This window comes from Hyalella azteca, unplaced genomic scaffold (assembly GCF_000764305.2).
Source record: "Hyalella azteca isolate HAZT.00-mixed unplaced genomic scaffold, Hazt_2.0.2 contig5386, whole genome shotgun sequence".
Taxonomy (NCBI): Eukaryota; Metazoa; Arthropoda; class Malacostraca; order Amphipoda; family Hyalellidae; genus Hyalella; species Hyalella azteca.
The window spans coordinates 37,337-58,892 of NW_025935579.1; the positions used below are offsets into that span (position 1 = coordinate 37,337).

General features: G+C 38.8%; 1 protein-coding gene across 1 annotated transcript; it reads left to right on the forward strand.

Annotated features, from left to right (window-relative positions):
• The first annotated feature begins 253 nt into the window (after positions 1–253).
• Positions 254–17,134, forward strand: LOC108668981. The gene is made up of 16 exons (XM_018156265.2): positions 254–569; positions 836–955; positions 2,459–2,524; positions 3,306–3,464; positions 7,927–8,019; positions 8,388–8,517; positions 9,000–9,160; positions 9,469–9,567; positions 11,661–11,712; positions 11,896–11,963; positions 12,928–12,984; positions 13,538–13,905; positions 14,253–14,738; positions 14,865–15,031; positions 15,209–15,352; positions 15,495–17,134. Exons 1-16 carry the CDS (start codon positions 372–374, stop codon positions 15,692–15,694), a joined length of 2,568 nt encoding a protein of 855 aa, XP_018011754.2. The 5' UTR covers positions 254–371; the 3' UTR covers positions 15,695–17,134.
• Positions 17,135–21,556: the final 4,422 nt, after the last annotated feature.

Here is a 21,556-nt window from a genome sequence, read left to right on the forward strand (position 1 = left end):
TGATCTGCTCGCTGATTAGATTACACAGCGATAGTGTTTGTTAGCTATAAATTTAACAGCGATGATGTTTAACAGCATGCAGCTTTAAGTTATTTCACGAATTTTAATTAAGCGTGCAATAAAAATGGAACCCATTTTTATTGTTTAAAGAATTTTGTTTCTTATATGATAACATATTCACCAGATAGTAGTGATATCAGAACTGCAGGCAATGATTGCGCCACCGTTTACTTCAGTCTTGCTCGAACACCAGTTGAAGGCCGTGACAGGGTACCTATCACAGGCAGACTCAGGCTAGTCATCACCTGAAAAAAGCAATTTATGCTGTTAATTTTCCCACTTTCTTGGTGTTAACAAAACTCTATTGAAATATGAGCAAACACTTTGTGCCCATCGTCGCTCGCAACGACGAGACTCAAGAATTCGAGCTGCAAGAAGATGCCCTGCGGAGCGTCCTGCTGAGCTCTGAAGTGGGCGACAAACCCGTCTGTGTGGTGGCGGTGGCGGGGGCGTTCAAGACCGGCAAGAACGTCCTTGTCGATTTTCTCGTACAATACTGCAATCATAAAGTAAGTTTTTATAAAACTTTAAAGTTTTCAATGAATTAATTTATGAAATAACTTGCATATTTCATAATAAATATTAGTTTAGCACTTCAGTAAGAACTCATTTTTGTAACAATAATTCCATATGTTTTATTTGAATTTATGAAATTGTCAAGACATTTCTAAGGCAGTTGCTCAGCCTACATTTTTGGTTAAAAAGAGTTGCTGCTCATTAAAGCACTAAAGTTCTACGCCTTTCAACTTAATCCGCGCCGATTATTTGTACCCAGGGATCTCCAAACTGGTTGGACGAAGTCCCGAGGCCGCCGCCTAAATGGGAGATTGACGAGGTACCAGGCATTTACATCTCGAAACAGCCATTCCTCCTTGCTAAATCAACGGGCGAAGAAGTGAGTACATTTCGGAATTGCAGTTAAGTTTTCTTGCTCACTGTATCGCAAATCCAGGCAATAGATTAATCAGAAACGGGCAACCGTGAGTGCAGCTAGAAGTTGGTTCTACAGTTTGATAAATACTTTCCTCTTCCTTTTCGGGAATGTTGCGCTAAAAATTTCGTTGAAAAATAAACTGTGCGTACGGCACAGTTTATTCATGCCAGCCAATTTATTGAAGATTTTCTGGTAGTCTTTCTTCATGCATAAATACTTTTTACGTAAAAATGTCACGTTTAACTATATAATATTTAGAAAGTTTCTTTGTTGGAGTGATGTAGGCTTAAATGGGCAAGACCTACATGGGGCTGTTTGAGCGCAGGTCGACAATACCTACCGCGTCTTAATATTACCTGGACGTGAAACTTTCTTCCAACTAACAAAGGTTGTGAACAAAATTTTGTGTCATTTGCATGAGTGAAGAATATTTGGGCAGAAAACGAAATGTACGTCAAACTTCAAAACGGGAGCCAGGTGGCAATTCCATGCTAATTGAGTGTTTTAAGGAGTATCTTTCCTAATTATCAATATAACTTTGAAGAAAATTAAAATTGGCATTGAGATTATGGTTAACAGAATTTAACATAACGGCATTTGGAATGAGAAAGATTTTTAACTCAAATCAAGTTGAAAGTATTGAAATAAAATGCATGAGAACGATTTAGTACCAACTTGAATTGAAGAAAATACTTATTCATTCAAAATCGACTCAAAGATTTATCAGAGAGACTTTTCCGGCATGCAGCTTCAGTCCAAGACAGCACGAGTCTCACGTTAAGCAAATAAAAACTTGTTCTAAAGAAGTCAGCTGAGTAATAAATGCTGTCCGTCAACTGAACTTCTTAATTCTGCAGATGCAGAAGAAGGTTACGGACCAAACACTGCTTGCTTCACCTACAAATTAGCATGCTATTTTAACAATATTTTCAACAAATATGAAACTGTATATTAATTTATTCATGACATACTCCTAAGTTGCGTTTGTTGTTGGTATTTGCTTCACCCCTATTGATTTTGTGTAGGCGAATTAGTTAAATGTTTCGGATAGTATTTATTTCATTATATTGCTGATTTTACTCAAATGTTTTCGTCGGTCTTAACATGTGACGCAGATATCCTCTTGCTCGTACGTCGGTTATTTGTGCGCACATTTTTTGGGACATTCATTCACGAATAAAATCGCCTACGGATTCAAAAATAAAGTTGCAAATTTGTTTTGAAATTGTCAAAAGTGAGTTGAGCATCATCTTCGAGTTATTAAACTCATCAATAAACATTTGTGATGGCGAATGTCCTATAGTGAACCTGTGACCTTGCTCCTGACGATATTCCAAGGCGCAGATGGTGAGAAGCACAACCTGAGTAGTGCATTTAATGCAACAACATCGCTATTGTAACAGAAGTACATTTTTTGGTAATATCACTATTGAAAACCTAAAATTATTTTGCCTTGCGCTACAGGTTGCAGTGATTCTCATGAACTGTCAAGGCCTTTTCTATTCGGATCAAGGGAAAGTAACGAAACAGGTAAGCAGGGTTCATCTTCTACCTCAGCAGTCTCAACAACAATATAGGTGATATGCGATCATATATTACTCAAATTTCAGTCCATGGCAACATGTTCTTACAAGCTTATTCAGCTCCGGGAGGTGAGACGGAGAGCAAGATCATTTGTCTGATTCTATATTAATTAATATTCCCAGACCATGAATTTAGTTCCACTCAAATTAAGAAGCCTTCACACTTCCTAGGAAGATCATCTCAGGTCCAGAGAGTGAGGATGTTCATGAAACAAATAGTCGAACTGTAATTAGTTATCTATAGACCCTTATCAGGTGCGGAGCAATCGTTTGATTACGATGTGAAAACAAACCTGACCACTTCCATTCTGCTATTGTTCTATCATTACCGGCTGATGTTGATGCCGTTCTCGATAAATGACAAAGTTGAACAGCAAATTCTGTTAACTTGGGCCGCAGCAGATAACCTAGGCATGCTCAGAGTGATGCGGGAGTTGCCATCGTGAATAAGCGATTCAAAATGAATTCCGAAAACGAATTTATCATATACTATACTTGCATGAAGTCGTGATTTTTCAGCTTTTCGCCTAATTCTTTCGTAGGTAACAATCCCTTTTTCTAGAGTCAATGCATATCAATGGAAATTATTGTGTCATAAGAATTTTTTCATATCTCCCGAGGATTCGACCAACGGGACTTGCATTTTGTAGCAATTAAGGGTCGAGCTCGTTGATGAATGATTCATTCGTGTATTGGATAAAACCAATTTTAAGTCAGACATCTTTCAGAACTCGACGTCCCTTCTCGCCCTTGCGTTGTTGGCCTCCTCCGTGACTGTGTACAACCTCATGATCGACATCTCGGATAAGAACCTCGAAGACTTGCACATCTCCAGCCGATATGCAGTTTTGGCCGGGTCTTGGAACCATGGCAGGCCAGCATTCCAGGTGCGTACAAGACTTACTTGTTCGAAAATTGTAGGTGGCGATTGATCAAAGATTATCCGTTGAAAATTTCACATCATTCTTGTTGAAAACCTTTTCATGACCTCGTGTAGCTTTTGTGATTAATGAACCTAAGAAAAATAGATTCATTGATAGATCTTGAAGTTACGCGGGGGAAGGACTCCGAAAATTATTTTTTATTATGTTATCGCGTTCCCTGCTGTTCGAGTTCATGTGTACTAACATTAATTATATTTTCAAATGTTATGTATTCCTGGACAAGTGCAGCTGAGGCAATAGTTTACGTTTATTTAAAAGATTTATAACTCGAACTTAACTTGGTCTTCTATGTTAGAATATTTATATCAAGAAAATAGGTTTTAGTTTCAATATTTGAGAAATTTCAAGGCGCGAGGATTTTGTTAAAACAATGGAATGGAATAGAATTGGAGTGTCGGCATTGAAGAAATAGGCCCATGGCCTGTGGCCGATTCTGGTACTTTTCGTGACTTGATTCTGCCCGATCTAGTTCAAGTCATGAACCCGATCTTTCCATAACTGACGATTGATTGAGATAGCTGCTGGACTTATTGCAAAGCCAGTAAAGTGCAATGCATTTTAGGACTGAACATATGTTCCTGCATAGCTTCGTCTGGTCTGTTCTTGAAGGCGTTCATACTCGAAGCGTCAACGATGCTATCAGGGGAGGAGTCGTTTGTTGGCTTTATTAACTTGAGCTTCAATATGCTTAGAATATTTCAACTCACTGTCGACATTAACTCCTAAATCATTTTTCCATTTTCGACTTCGACATCATCACTCTGTCCTTGCAACCGTTTCTTGTAACACTGTAATCTTGCTGTTCATTATTCTTGCCAAGGTGGATTACTTTACATTTGTCAGCGTTAAAATTCAGCTGCCACTTATCAGCCCAGTCAACCGACCTGTCAAGATCACCTTGCAACTGTACTTTTTGCGACGTATTCTTCACTGTATTATAAATTTTTGTGTCGTCAGCATACATCGAGCACACGCTAGACAGCTTCTGGCAGATCGTTTATAAACGCAACGAATAAAACAGGCCCGAGAACGTTTCCTTGTGGCACGCCGCTCCGCACTGAAGCCCAGTCTGAAACGGATCCATTAATACTGAAATGTTATCGTCTTCCTACGAGAAAATCTCTGATCCATTTGAGTTCATTACTCTCAATTCCCAAAGACTTCAATTTACGCAACAGCCGCTCATATGGGAAATTGTCAAATGCCTTGGCAAAATCGAGGTACACTGCACCTACTGGTTCCCTTTCGTCCAGCAGGCGGGTCCATTCATTCAGAGTGGACAAGAGGTTAGTGGTGCAGTACAACCAGTAGTGGTGCAGAGGTTAGTGGTACCATACCGCCAATAAAGCCATGTTGACAGTCTGTTAGGAGACTATTGGCAGTCAAATGATCGACCAATCGATCCCTCACAACAGATTCCATTACCGAGCAAAACAACACTTGCCAAACTGACAGGACGATAGTTGCCCCAGGGCAGCTCATGTCACCTTTATTGAACAATGGTGTCACTTGAACTTCTTTCCAGTCAGCCGGCAAGATCCCTTCGTTCAAAAATTTTCGAAAAAATGACGTCAATGGGCCGGCTAGGACGGTTGCTAACTCTTCAAGTAATCTGGGGTGTTTGGATTTAGAGTTATCAGGCGCTTGAGAACTTATTCGGCTTGTGTTTCAAAACTTGTCAATGTAGAGCCGACTGGACGCTCCTCAATAGTTGGAATACAGTTTAACTCCTCGTCAGTTAATACGCTACTGAAAAACTGATTAAGAACGTTAGCCCTGTCCTCATCAGAGGATATCTTTCGTTTATCTACTTACAAATCAGAAATGCCGTCCTTTATCATGCATTTCGAGCTAGCGTACAAAAAGAAGGCTTTCGGGTTATTTTATGCATTTTTGGCAATACTTTTTTTCGAATGTTTCTACTATACTGTGATACCGATACGACAGCTTTCTTTAGCTTGATTTTGATCTCTTGCGTATAGGTTATAATCAGCATCGCTACGAGTCTGTAAACAACGCTGGTAGGCTTCCTTCTTGGTTTTTAGCTTAGCTAGAACTATACTGTTCATCCATTGAATTTTTTGGCTCCAACGAGCTTAATTTTAGGCACACACGCATCAACTGCAGACATTAACGTGTCCTTGAGAAATGACCATGACTCAGCCACATTCATGTCCTTCGATATATTCTCTGCATTCACTGCTTCGTGGAGTTTATCATAGTCGCCTTTCACAAAATTCAAACGCTCACGCTTCCGAGGCGTCTTTTCTGTACAGCACTTAATACTGAAAAACCATGATTGATGATGACTTTCGCTCAATGTAGCCTCGTGACGAAGCTCAACTAACATTGATTCATCACAAGTAAACACCAGCTGGTCTAGAATATTGGGAGTCTGTTTACTCCTAAAATGGGTTGGCTTGGTAACGTGCTGGACTAGGAAGAAGTCTCTCACAGACTCCATGAACAAGAATGCTGGGTGATTCCCATCCCTTGGAGAGGATCCTACTATCTAGTCTATCTCTAGATGATTGAAATCACAAACGATCAACGGGTGGGACCTACGGAAAGTCATGCCCGGTAAAAGACTGCTTAGTACTTTATCGTTATCAGAGGAACTGTTTGGTGATATATACACGACGCCTATGAGGAGGCTATCTTTGCCTTTTAGAGTAAGTTCGCACCACACTGATTCTCTAGCTTGATGCTTTGCAAATAATTTAACTTACTGGACCCCATAAGAGGTTCTAACCCACAGAGCTACACCTCTATTGCACTACTCTTCATTCAAGTTATGAAAATAATCAGAACCTGGCTACTGAAATTCAACAGGTACAATTTTCCCCCGTGATTTTTGGGGAGTGTTTCTGAAATACCAATAATGTCTATGCACTCGTTTGCGATCACAGATAACAGTTCACTTTTTTGTTCAAAACGGAATCCGAGTTGGTGTAAAATAATTTTAAAACATTTTGTGCACTTTAACTTTGATGCATGCGTTTACTTCTTACATTATTTACAGGCCTGGATCTGTGGACGACTCTTTACTCGTCTTCCAGCTCCGCTGTCTGACTGTGTGCGGCCAGTGTTGTATTGGCATCGTGGGAGAGGTTGACCTGAGTTTCCGTGCTTTTCCGCCTGATTCTCTCATGCCATTTCTTGCGAAAATTCGCTCTCTCTAAAAGGTGGCATCCTTAACAAAGAAAGACTGAATTAAACTCTGGGGGAACTCCCGAATTAAATTCTTGCTTTCGGGAATGCCAAACCAAACAAGGTTAAATTTTCTTCTCTCTATCCAACAGCTCACGAGTGCTCTCACTGGCGAGACCAGAGATGACCTCTTAGCGGCCCTTACCTTTTTTGTTGTCGCTTATTCCTGTTTTGTGCAGATGAGCTTGCATTTCTATCAGGTTGTTTCGCAACGAGTGCAATTCGTTACGCAACAAGTCCAACTCTTTCTTGTGGTTATCTTCCATTTCAGCTCTCTTTCTCAAACTATTGCTTGTTAGTTTCTTCCATTTCGGCCTTAAAGATTGAAAACATAGAAGAGCACTTGTCTTCCACCATCTTTTCGCTTTTTACAGCGCTAAGTGTAGGTTGTTGGCAGTCCTGGTAATATCAGTGTACTGTCTCGATTTTGCGAATAACTGAGCAATCTGTCTTGCTCAGCTTCGCACAATTGTTTCAAATGATATCCCCGCAACGATCACAGGCCACTGTAGCGTCAATGACGTCAACCGAAATCAGCTTGCGAAATTTACAAATTTCCCCTTACTCATTTTGTGATTTGATCTTCGCATTCGGTTTCCTCTCTGTCCGGCCATCATGAAATGCAAGAGTTAAAAAAACACAAATTAAAAACTGAGTCAAATTGAGGAAAAATTGTACAAATTTTCAATGTCTTGTAAAACAGACGCGAGAATAAACGGCTTTCAGACTGCGGTGGGTTGGGGTTAGAGGGGTTGTGCAGGTGCTCATGCTAGAGCTAGGCAGAGCTTGGACAAGAAACAAAGGCTGTGCTGTTCTCGTGCTGGCTGGCACATTTCCCTTACTTGCTTCCCTCACTGACTCTACAGCCCGTATTATTCAAGATAAAAACACTTTTACTATAGGCTTGTTCCCTCTATTCGCACTCTCTTTTACTGACTTCACTGAGATTCGGTCATTCAATGATACCGCCCATAAAAAAATAAATGCGAGACTGCACAGTAAAAGTTGAAAATTTGGGACCAACACTTATGTCCGCTCTCGACCACGGTTTAACTGAACTTTTCATGGGTCGATCATCATTCAAAGTCGACCATCGATAATACACTTGCACATATTTACCATAGAAATATTTTCTGATGAAACGTCGACAAATACATAGTCTCGACTTCTTTATTCCAACATTTCCACTTTTCAGAAGCTGATGTTCCTCGTACGCGACTGGAACCCTACCAATCAGCAAAAATACGGCTACAAAGGCGGTCAAGAAAAACTTAAAGCGATACTAAGCGTAAGTTATTTGAACATTAGTCGTCATAATCACTCAACGTGTGGGGCGCCAGCAGAGGGGTGAACCATGAATATGCCAGCGCAAACGGGCGCAGAGGCGAAATTTTGTTTCAAGTTTTGTGCTTGCAATAGTGGCTTTTTATGCAATATAACAACCATGAATCGGGTTTGGATTGAGAGTAATGCACGGGTTTATTTCGTGGCATGAAGTATGTTCTCGCTATAATGATAAATGATATGAAAAGTGTAAATTTCATCTCAGCGATGCCTAAGTTATTCAATTATGCAAAATAGAGTGCAAGTGTCGACATAGGAAGATATTATTGCACCATGGTTATATGGTCGGTGGTACATCGTGTTGATCACCAGGTGAAGCAAGAACAGGACCTGGCACAACAGTTGCTGCGAAAGGAACTTCTTCAGAGTTTCGAGCAACTGGAGTGCTACCTCATGCCGAGCTACGGCGTTGAGACCTGCGAGGACGGCCGACCGAAAAATGGCAGGGAAATTAATGAGAGATGAGCAGCGTGCTGCTGAAATAGGAATTCGTATACTATATTTTAAATTTATTAATAATATCCATAGACAATTAGTATGATGCTTTTATGAATATATATATATATATATATATGAAATGAATGAATTAGAATGAATACTAATATATGACTAAATGAATTAGATAAAATTATAAATAAATATGAATGATTTCATCTACTATAAATATAGTCGAAATTAATTAGTCTAATGATAATTAATTAATATTGTTCCTATTATTTCTGCCTCATATTTCTCCAGAAAGCTATAAATTATGACCAATAGAAATTTAAATGAGCTATATTTTTTAGACTATTATTTGCCCTGGATTTTTAACTCCCTGAGGTTGGACCCACTCCTATTCTAGTAGGAGTAGGATTCATTGAACGAAATCGTCCAGCTTCACAGCCCTTACCATAGAATGCCGCTCAGTTTAATTTTAAACAGAATATAGCAAGCAATTCGTGGACTATATGAAGCATCTGATACCGCGCCTCCTGGCCCCTGAGAACCTCGTGGCGAAGTGTGGACAACCCGCCTCCGCCTACGGACTGGTCGACCTCTTCAAGAAGTACATGGCCGACTTCAAGAAAGGACATCTACTCAAGGTATTGAAGCTTGAGGAATTTTCACTCAATAACTACCGTACATTTGGAGCTTAATTGCCCAGTAACATACGTGTTAAATGAGATCTTTGATTAACTGTTATTTGTTCAATCTTTTTGGGATTCGTTACTAAGCTTGCATGGAAAAAAATGGATTTTTTACAATTTTCGCACATCGTGCCATCAACCAGAACTTCGTACTTGTGTATTTCACACTTTTTCCTATAATAGCTACGTAACAATCGTTATCGCTTAGAAGGGTGCCCACGGTTGCATTTCAAGCAGTGATCTCGTAACTTGTATCACTCCAGGAGGACCAGGATATCTCGCGTGCTCCGGAGGCTTCTCTCCAGATGTCGCCCTATCCACACGTGTCAACGGGCGGAGCTGTCGCTGCGCAAAAAAATACGGTAAGCCATTTTGCCAACAGTTATGGATAAGCAAAGAGTACAAATGAAAGGATGAGTCGGAAAGGATTAATTCATTCAGTAACAATTAGATTTTGCAACATTGTCGGAAAAAATTATTTCCGATTGCCAACCTACCCATTATCACGGATTAGAAGAAATTTTTGATTACGAAATAATTTAAAGCATTGGATTGAATGTTCGGGCCATGATGAGATGAGCGCAAACTTTCTACATTTTACATTAGTAGATCGTCTGAATTTGCATGAAGCTGTGAAGTTTCTTTTAGATGAAGCATGTCTGCTAGTGGAAGAAAGAAATAAAAGCATGTGCTGGTTTTGCCAAGCTGCGTTCGCTCTTCAAAGGTGCACGCCGATAGCGATCGCTTCATTTGCGATCCGCCTCACGCGCACTGCATCGTTGTAACCTCAGGACATTACTAGACGAAGAATATGCTACAGCCTAATGCAAAGTGTTTATTCTATTGTGATAAATTTGTATAAACTATGCTTTATAATCTAAATTCGATCTGACAGACAACTTTTATTCTGTTGCGTAGTGCTATTATTTTCTATGACACATCAAGTCCACTGACCCTGATGACTACACTTGCACTACCTACATGAATGGCCTCCTGCACCTAATCGTCATTTGCTATAACACTTCTAGGTGCAGGTACCCTGAATACGTATTTAAATATTATAGTTTTCTACTCAGTCATGAATATCTTCTAGATACTAAAAAGAAATATCAATGGATTTTTCTATTGAAAAGCTTTTGGTGACTTTTTTGATTGAGATGTTGAAGCACATTTTGGCAGATATACAGCCTCAAGGAGATGATGCCGTCCTCTTGAATAATTTCTGGGATGAATGACTCGGAAATCTCTAGTCATAAAAATGTATAAACATTATTGATGTCAGACAGCAGATGCCGAGTACCGATGAAAATTTTTGCTAGAAAGATCGCAAAGAATAAAAGTAAATCAACAAAGGCGGGCGGCAGCGAAACCAAATTATTTCAGTCCCTCGAAATTTTCTTGGAAGATATACTGGAGAATATCAAAGGCCTTGTATTTCTCTATGACTATATGTTACTACATAGCTGTCAACTGGGTGCTGTCAATGCCATTGGGATTAACCCTTGCAAGTACCACAAGTATTGAGCATAATGATCGATATATCTCTGTATTGAGCATAATGATCGATATATCTCTGTACTGAGCATAATGATCGATATATCTGTACTGAGCATAATGATCGATATACGTATCTCTGAATTGAGCATAATGATCGATATATCTCTGTACTGAGCATAATGATCGATATATCTCTGTACTGAGCATAATGATCGATATATCTCTGCATGTATTGAGCATAACGATCGATATATCTCTGTAGTGAGCATAATGATCGATATATCTCTGTAGTGAGCATAATGATGGATATATCTCTGTATTGAGCATAATGATCGATATATCTCTGTAGTGAGCATAATGATGGATATATCTCTTTATTGAGCATAACGATCGATATGTCTCTGTAGTGAGCATAATGATCGATATATCTCTGTACTAAGCATAATGCATAATGATCGATATATCTCTGTAGTGAGCATAATGATCGATATATCTCTGTACTAAGCATAATGATCGATATATCTCTGTACTGGGCATAATGATCGATATATCTCTGTACTAAGCATAATGATCGATATATCTCTGTAACAAATCATGGCATCAGACGCAGGAATGGCATCAGACGCCAAAATACCCGGAAAATAATCGAAATAAATGTAAATGGCCAGATCGAAAAGGACGTTTGTGCGTACGTTTTATGAAGATATTCTTGGTTAGGCATCAACCAACTTGGGCTACTCAATGCTGGACAAGTTTCGATGCCTAATTTCATATGTGAGTTAGCATTATAGTAGCAGTCTAGCATTATTCCTCAACTCGAGCCTCAATTAAACAGTTTTCTATATTACAGTGGAAAGTCAACCGAGGCTTTTTTCCCGTCAACTCTCGCGGCTTTCCTCTGCGTGGCTTTTGCCTGTGGATACGATACTACTGATATAAAAATATATTTTTGTTCCAGGGCATCCACGACAGGCATCCATCCAATACAGAAAATGAAGAACGCAGCACCGGTAATGATCTTCGTATGAATAAAGTTATGCTTTATTGCAAGAAGTTAATTGATGGATCTCCTACCTCAAGATGTCATCTAAGCTATAATTGTAATAGTTTGTATCGTCCCGACAAAAATTTCAAACGGTTGCTGTTAGAGCGGCGAATTCAAGATGAATTAATTTAAATTTTATATTTTTCAGAAGCCGAGAAGATCAAAGAGCAAGATTTGCCTAAACTGTTGTTCCTGGCGTGCAAACCTCAGCATGAGGTGAGTTTCACACTCATCTAATGCACTAATCATGTGGTGCATTAGTGCATTAACCAAATTTATTTTAGAGTAGTATCCTATTTACATGATTTTTTACTTATGTCGATCTAAATTTCATCACTCTATGCGTCTTGTAACTTGATAATGAATGATTGATACATTTAAAACATTGTTGACGAAATAAAATGTCCATAGGTACCCTGATTTTCAATTTACCAGTACAAATTAAAAATATAGTTCGATATATTGAAGAAAAACTAATAAGAAAATTGTTAAACAAACAAATTCTTTGGTCGTCAGTGAAACCTGCTTAAATAAACATATAGTGTGCACATTGCACAATTAACTAATCTCAAATGTCCTGCATCGCGCATCTTCGTTATGTATTCTGAATGCCAGCTTACAGTACCCTGCCGTACTCACTTGAACACAACGCTTGTATAATAACGAGTTGTAAACCGAATAACGTATTTGAGACTGAGTTGCAAACCGCACAACCCTGCTCAATAAGGATGTTCACAACACTGTGCACTATGGAAGAATCTTTTAACTGTAAAACGCATCTTGTGCACTGCACTTCAAACATGCTTAACGCAAAGAACTAAAAATGTATCAATGTTCTATAAAGTTCTTAATGCGCGGACGACTCCGTCCTCACGTGCAATGCCTTGCAAATATGTAAATTGAGAGTATATTTCCTGAAGACATAATTTCAGGAGACATGCGTACTCAATTATTAAATGCATTTGAAGAATCTTGCACCAGCAAGATTCCTAAACATTCGTCAACCGTTATAGGCAGTATTGGAGTTTCTTGGCAGTCTCGAGTGACCTCTCATAACATAGGCTTGTAATATTTATTTTCTGATCTAATGAGTGGTTTTATGTTGTACAGCATTAATATTAAAATGCCGCTAGTGAAAAACTTGCTCAAAATGGATTTAATTTAGAATGATGAATTGCAGGCTCACAATGATGGAGACGACAGCTGCGCCATGTGCGGTCTCCTGGAGAAGTTTGAGGTTGGTTCTCACTATATGCTTGTGGCGTGTTGAAAACTCCTACCAACATTTTAATTCTCCAAAATTTCGGTTAATGTTGGAAACATTAATGTATGTTGAATAATACACCGTATACACATAAGCTCATGGGCTTCAATATTTTCCTTTTTTCCCCAAATGCAGAATATTTAACTTTGAAGTAAAATAATGTACACAATCAATTAGAATTTTATTTAAGGATTCGATAAAATCAGATGCATGGTTTCAATAGGGTCTTCTGGTGACTAACACAATTAGGATTGAAAATTTGTTCCATTGAATAAATTGAATCAAATGACTCTTTTTATTGGAATATCTTGAAATTAGTTTTCTGAAAATGGCAGTGTTTCTTCCAAAATGAGTCGTATTTGAGCGGAGTAAACTTTCTTATTTCCCGCGATGAAAAATTTAAAACTTGAATTCAAGTGACGCTGAGCAATGAGCCCTGTGATCCTCGTAATTATTACGTGTGTTCTCAATACCACAAAACCTTTTATGAGCAAAAAAAATTTTTTTGCATTTCCTTACCTTTTAGGAGTCTATGGCGATGGAAAACGTAGAACCATTGGAAATGGCGCTGAATGAAAAGAAGTTAAGGATGTGCAGATTAGGAGTGACGTCCACGAGCAACCAAGACACGATTTCTCCTCTGGAAGAGGAACTTCTGTCGTTCGCCCAGGTGTCGGAAAATATGGGTTATCAAGTACCAACAGAACTGCATAAAATTACCGAGAAAATAATTAATAACAAACGTATCGATGATTTTTCCTGCGTAGGAAGTTCTTGCGTCAATCACAGCAGAGGAAACTCTTCTACTATCAGCAAAAAACATTACCTGGCCTACACCTTCAACGAGAAACTTGGTGAAATTTGTGACTCCTTGTCTGCCGAAGAAGTTTATGCGTGAGTTTTAATGGAGATGATCTCTAGTGTATCATTTTGATCTTAACTCTTAAATTTTGATCTTGGTTGAATCTAATAATGTAAATAATATTTCAATTGATTCATATGACCTGTTGGCAATCGAAGATTTGCAACGCAACGCCTTGTGTTATGTGAGTGTAGGAATATTTTACAGGTTAAGCAAGAATCAATGTTCAAACTATATAGTAGTACTTGAAGAAGCGTACAATTTTGTAGCACTTATCGGGTGAGTTGAAGAAAAGTGGACAGTAAATCGCGCAAGATTTCCTTGCGCATTTTTAAAACAGGTATTTTTATCATATGTATCTTCTTCGTTGCTTCTACAGAATGAAGACCGTCATCACACGACCGAACGAAATTGAACATGATCTGAAGAAAATTTTGATGGAGGTTTCAGTAATCAAAAGTGCTGAAAGTTTGAAAGCGTCCTCAGAGATGAAAGATGTCGCATTCTACTACATGATTCTCCTAATGTTGAAAAACCAATTATTGAATAGCATCTACACCCACGAGCTTGAAGAATGCTTGCAAAAAGCACGATCTTCGCTAGATCATCCTGCGTTGCGAGAGCACATCGATCGAGCCGTCAGCCAACTCAGAACATATAAAATCCCACGTAATCCTGCCGGAATTTGCGTCATATTCGCCGTGGACGAAAATCGCAAAGGAAACATGCACGACGTGAGGGCCGTGCAGGATCTGTTTACGGATGAATTCAATTACGATGTAATCGTCACACTCGATCCAACAAAAAAAGATGTGGAGACCGTCATCTCAGAAATCAGTCAACCACGGTACATGTTCTACGGCAGGTGAGACGGATACAAAACAAGGCATAAATTAAGCTAAGCCTAAATGTCGATCGTACATTTTACATTGGTCAAGACTGCGAGTGAAAACATAAACTAACAATAATCAGTTATTATTGTTACGTGCAGCTTGGTGGTCTGGTTCATGGCTCATGGCGACGAGACTCACCTCAAGGTCAAAGACGGCAAGATACATCGCCACGATGACCTCATGACGCCTTTCCAGGGGATAACGTGGCTTACAACGAAACCCAAGCTCTTCTTCATTCAGGCTTGTGCAAACCGAAAGCGAAAAAGTATGTGTGATGTTTCCAGATCTCTAGTCAGCATTAACTGCTTCTCAAATGAATATCATGACATTTGCAAGTGCAAGACTTTGTACTTTCTTCCTGTATGAGCTATTCCATAATAAATTAGTTGTGTAGTCGGAAAATTGTGCTCAATTCATTCAGTTAAACGTTATTACTTTTCAGGAGATGATGCCGAACCCGATAGTGAGAGGATTGGAAACGTTTTCGGCGAGTACGTTGACATCAGGATCGACAGCAGCTTCGCCGATACGCTGATCTGCTACCCCACCGTGTGGGACCAACCGGCAATGCGCTTCCATGATAAAGGTGCTACTTTCTCTAAGGGTTTCTTATGATACGATAACACTTCTTTGCCACTCCGTTACAGTGATCAAATATGATTATAAATAGTAATCGAGTGTTTCTTATATCGCATGCACCAAACGGATATCTTATCAATTCATTTCAGGCTCGGTGTTCATCCAGATATTGGTCGATGAGCTGAAGCGGAAGGGCACAACGACAAGCATCGAGAACGTATTACGAGACACCACCCAGCGCGTGAGCGCCTTGTTGCTTGATGGTGAAAACGATGTCCCATTCAAGCAGACGCCTTACTACGCGTCTTCTCTGCGGAATAAGTTCATCTTCCCCAAGAAAACAGAATAAGAAGAATAATGTGAAATTAGACATGACACTAGAGGCTTTCTAATCAGTCATGCCAGTCAGTCATGCCAATCTCCGATGAAGAAATTGGGTGCTCAATCATTTCCGATCATACGATCATTTCATAATTTGTTGAACAAAATTGAAGAAATAAATTTCTTATTATAATATTTAAATTCACCATTTCCGTAACTTGAAATAGATGGATTAACCTGTTTAAAAGGTTTGATAACTGCGTCATATTTTGGGTGAAAAATTAGGATTTTCCGAGACAAAACATTTCTGATTTGCCGGATTGCTTGCTGCTTTTTGGGAAAGGTCTCTAAAGCTTACCTGTTTATGAAAATAATCACACATAAGAGGCTTTAAACATCGAAAAAATAGATCCCCAAATTTTCATAATATCAATCGCGATATAACTGCCAATAAACTTGAAAGCTATCATTTTTCTACAGCAGATAACGGATTCTATGTAATCTTAATTTCTATGGAGTTTGTAGGTGATAACATAAATAACACCACGAGGTTGCAGTTCAGTATAAGGCCTATACAGACGCTTCTTGCATATCAGTTAATCCTATTAGTTATTTAGAAGTAACTCGTCTGAACTTGTGAACAAATTAGAGACATTTTCAAATGACAAGTAGACGTTTTGCTGCTCACATCTTGATAGAAGTTGCGACAAATGGATTCACCTCAAACGTCACCAATACTTCAAATTTAGAGATCTCATCCACAATTTTTCGTCTCTCCCGCATTCCGATTTTTAGTCAACCAATCGTCACCAAACGTTTGTTTAAAATTGAATTAACCTGGACTTACTATAGCAGAATGAACATCAGATTACCATTTCATGCCTTTTCAATGAAACCATTTGGTTTTCACTAACGTTTCGTTTCTTATGTTAATTTTTGTGAGTCCCGTTAGATTACTGTTTTTTCATCTATACATTACCAATTAATTCCATGATCATCCGACTAGCCTTCCTAGATTCCCTGACCACACGACTTGCCTTCCTTTAAACAAAAAAAATCTATAGTCAGTTTAAATTATAAATAAACTAACTACAGTTTAGCCGTAAGTGCCTGGGATATTTAATTGACATTGTAACTATAATATCTTGATTAAACATTGTTAGCGTGCCTCTTATATCGCAGGCTTGCATTAAATCGCTTCCTAATTCTTCATATAAGGATCCGCAGACAGCCATACATGTCAGCTATGAATGTATTTAAATTGCTAATAACTCACCGAATCTGGATGTCCTAACCAACTCAGTTCCCTGAGTGTATCCTCGTGTCGTGTATTTTTGTGGAGCTTTATTGATGAATTGCATGAACTACATTTTGCCGGTGAGATAAAGCCAGTAGTGAAAGTCTTGCATATTGTTTGTAACAGTTGCTCAATGGTACTATGCTCTAAAAATATAATATTATTACTGAATACATAACAAAATTTATATTCATTTTAAATTTTAGCAGTTTGTTGAATTTCTGTAGTTCGTTAAAATTTAATTTTAATATCGAGCATACTTCACGATTTTTTCGGATGTTCATCGTTTGTCGTGCACTTTATTCGTGGAAGCAGGTAATGCATTTAGACAAACATTGCCTAAATTTTAACATGAATGTAAGTTTTTAAAACACTGCAACTGTAACGCAAAAACCAAGCTGTAACTTCGTGGGACTTCATAAATGAGCTTTCTTAAACCAGAGCGCAGTGTCATTATTATAAGAAATTCTGTTCCGTTTTAATTTAAGGAAGACTATGAAGATTAACTTTGAATAGTTGTTAACTTCTAGGATTAGGAATTAATAGTTAGGGATGAGCGTGGAAAAGAGGTGACAGATTGTGCATTCTAGATTGCTGCATAATGTACAGCATAATATGTGCATTTTCACTCTTGATTAACTTGATTTAATGCATGGAATGGGCCCCTAGTCCTGTTAATGCATGCTAATTCACTTCTTTGGTTGGACCCAACATTGCGAAGTCGTCTATGACGCATTATCACTTTGGCCTTATTGCTGGCCTATAACTTTAACTTTAACCTTAACCTTATTACTAATTAACTTATTTACTAAATTCCTGCTGAGTTGGGCCAACCTATTACTAACCATTGCACATTGTAACTAAATCAAACCTCTGAATGGCCTCTATGCCACTTCTAAATGGAGCCTTCGGTAATAATTTAGAAGGTTGGTTAAATCGATATTTGATCGCAATGAACTATACGACTATATATGACATATTGTTCAATTAATAAGCCCATTGTATTTTACTGTAATTCAAGAAGTTCTTTTTGTTACGTTACAGTATAACGACTCGCATCACACGTCACCCATTCTGCGGGAACTTTGTCGTACTTAACGCCTCTTCTGTTTGCTGCTGCCGTATTTAGTGTCGCAACTTCGCAAGGTTAATACTGGGAATCAAGTTCACTGTCAAATCATATGCCGATAAATTGGAATACAGAATATGATCACATAAAGCATCCTTGTAACTAAGTTTATCAGTTAATCAGACTGTATTCTTTCTCTGGTTGCAGTTGCTCCACTGCTTCTTCAGTTCTCAATTCTTTTGCCTTCGAAAACCTTCGAAGATTTATCCTGTGGATTCTCAAATAAAGTTTATCAGCGATTATATTCGTGTAAATTCCTTACATTATGAGCATAGCAGATTTATTGGGTCCCTCATGATGCGGTCATAGCGGCTCTAAACCAGCTCTGATCCTTCGACTTGCTTGCGTCTGTTGGCTGTGAGAAAAAGCTAAACGCATGAAAACAAGTGGCAGGGCTAAGTTATGATTCTTCCTGGACATTTTATTGGGGACCTCCGGCATAAGTGCCAATAGACGAAACCCGCTCACTGGAAGACTCCACAAATTTATTACTGACTGATTACTACTGCAAATATAGAAGCGCAGACCACAATTAAGATATGGTAAAACAACAATTTTGTCTAACTAATCATAATTTAAGCTCGTCACATGTTTTTCATTTAAATAATCATGTTTTCAAATCATACTACATTTTTTTGTAGATTTCTGAATTACCCTATGAGGCCTAGAATCAATTTGAACAACATATCGATAATATGAGATTAAATGATTATGAGATTATAATCGAATTGTGATTATTTTCCCATGCAATTTTATACAAACGCATAATATTAATTTAGGCCTATCATTTCATAACGAGCGTTCAGAGCATAATTCGGTGTTCAGAACATCTCGCCACATATTGCTCATCGCCACAGTAATATACCTGATACTAACTTTTTTAATATTAGGAAATTTGAGCAAACAATTTTTTCGTGCCAAAAGCAGTTGAATGTAGTGAAGCTACCATAACTCACATCCTTGTACGAGGTATTATGCGAAACGTATTATTCTCCTGATAAAGTTTCTTCAAAAGTGAAAAGTAATCGTAATTTCGATTGGTTTCTTGACAGATCAATTTGTCCAACCAGCTCTCAATTAGACGTAATAATGAAGGACTTCAGAGATACACCTAAAACCTGCTGAAAAAATTCTATCATTTCACTTTGCACACAATGTTCATCAGAAAAATAAAACATTCCTAAAGATTTTGTCTACAGAAAATCAGGCTACAGACAATTGTATTCTGATTACATGAGTGGCAGAGTGATATCCATGAACAATTTGAACATCTGTTCGACAGATGCATGCGTCGTGCTCCTCTCTTGTACTCTAGCAATGAATTCACGACATCTAATGGAGTGAAAGAGTACGATATCAGGAAACAATATTGTGTAGTGCTGGATGTGAGAAGTCTCGCATTTCACCGCCGAACGTATTAAATAAGTCAATGGAAAATAAAACTGCAAAGGGTATGAAAATATTTCTTCAACCGGAAGTAGAAAAATAATAATGAAGTTAGAAAACCTTTGAATATCAATGAAACATTTCAAACAGGAATAATGGTCTCACAACTCACATGTAGTCATGTACTAACATAATGCACCCAGTACAATCATTTGTTTGACATACAATCATATGTTTGACAATCAATCGTATGTTTGACATGCAATCGTATGTTTGGAATACAATCGTATGTTTGACATTCAATCGTATGTTTGACATTCAATCGTATGTTTGACATTCAATCGTATGTTTGAAATACATTCGTATGTTGGCGATAATTACATACGCACATCAGAGCGTGCGCGAACACTAACATATTAGTTCAATCAACAAGCTGTTCCTTCGACTGTAGTGAACATCACTCATGACTGTTCAGCACACGTATACAGCCTACATGCGTGCAGTGAACATCACTCATGACTGTTCAGCACACTTATACAGCCTACATGCGTGCAGTGAACATCACTCATGACTGTTCAGCACACNTCATGATGCAACACGAGTATCATATATAGTTTATACAGAGGGTACGTATACAGCTTATACAGAGGGTACGTATACAGTGTATACAGAGGGTACGTATATAATATATACAGCTTATACAGAGGGTACGTATACAGCTTATACAGAGGGTACGTATACAACTTATACAGAGAGTACGTATTCAGCTTACACAGATGATATGTATCGCTTCAAGGAAGCGGAGGAATTGTGTCCACTATAATCAAATTCATAATTGTTTTAATATCGTCAAAACGACGATGACAAAAACAGTTTGCCGAAACGCAGTTCACTGCCAACCGTTTTCTAGGAGTGATGGCGACCTCAGAGTAGCAAGCCCCGGAGTGACACACGTAACAGTAACAAGCGTGGAGGTACCTTATAATTTGTCATAAAGTATTTTAACTCTGAGAACTTCCCTCGTAAAATTCTTTGCCAGCCACAGGACAGGAAATGCAACCAGTGCAGGGCGTAAGACGAGTTTTTTTAGTGTACGAATGTGTATTACAAATACTGGGAATCACGCCTGGGCTACGCCCGTGAACCGATCGAGAACTCGCTGCCGCCCACGTCTTAGCATAGAGTGCAAACGTATAAGGAGCGACCATTGGATCGTTACACGTAGAAGATTTTACAGGCTGTCAGAAGCATTTTTTCTTACCCCAAGTACTATGCATATCTTACACATCCGTTTTCTGTACTTTCATCCATGTCGTTTGTTCTCCTCCCAACTCTGATACTACGATCACCATTGCACGATTCATCGCAGCGATCAGTCGCCCTAAACCTCCCTTCCATCCCTCCACAGGAAGTAACGTCCACGCCATCGTCATGTTCGGGTCACGCATCGGGACGTCGAAGTCAAACCTGAGCGGCAGCAGCGACTCGGAGCTCAAGAACGTCAAGATCGTCGGCGGCGCGCAAGGTTTCGTCGTCGACATCGAAGACGCGAGTTTCTCCGTCGGCGGGGACGGCGACAAGAAGCAGGGCACGTCCGACAACAACGGCGGACAAGGGAACTCAAACAAAAACAAATAAAAATAATTAGCTGGTAGAATCGGACCATGCGCTTGATTTTTAAAACGCAAACTCCTATATTGTAGGTGGACACAGGTAAATGAAAACATTTGAACTCAAATAAGATAATATCAAGAGGGCCTACCAATTTTCGCGAATATTTCAAATAAGGGCTCAAAACTCGACCACTTGCAGCTGCTTGAGATGCGCTTATCTGTTCATCTCCCACGGAGTCGTACGTGATGGACGCGCTGCAAGCAAAACTCATGGCATCGGTCATTGAGATCATTACCGAATGTAGGCTAAATCAACCAGCAATCGCAGGTTAAACAATTTTTGGATAAGTTTATGATATCCAACAGTCCCTACCGTTTACAAAATTTGCCTGTTGCTTAAAAATGTTTCGATGCATCTTTCCAAAAAGTTAAGCAATATATAAAAAGAATTTAAGGTATATTCCC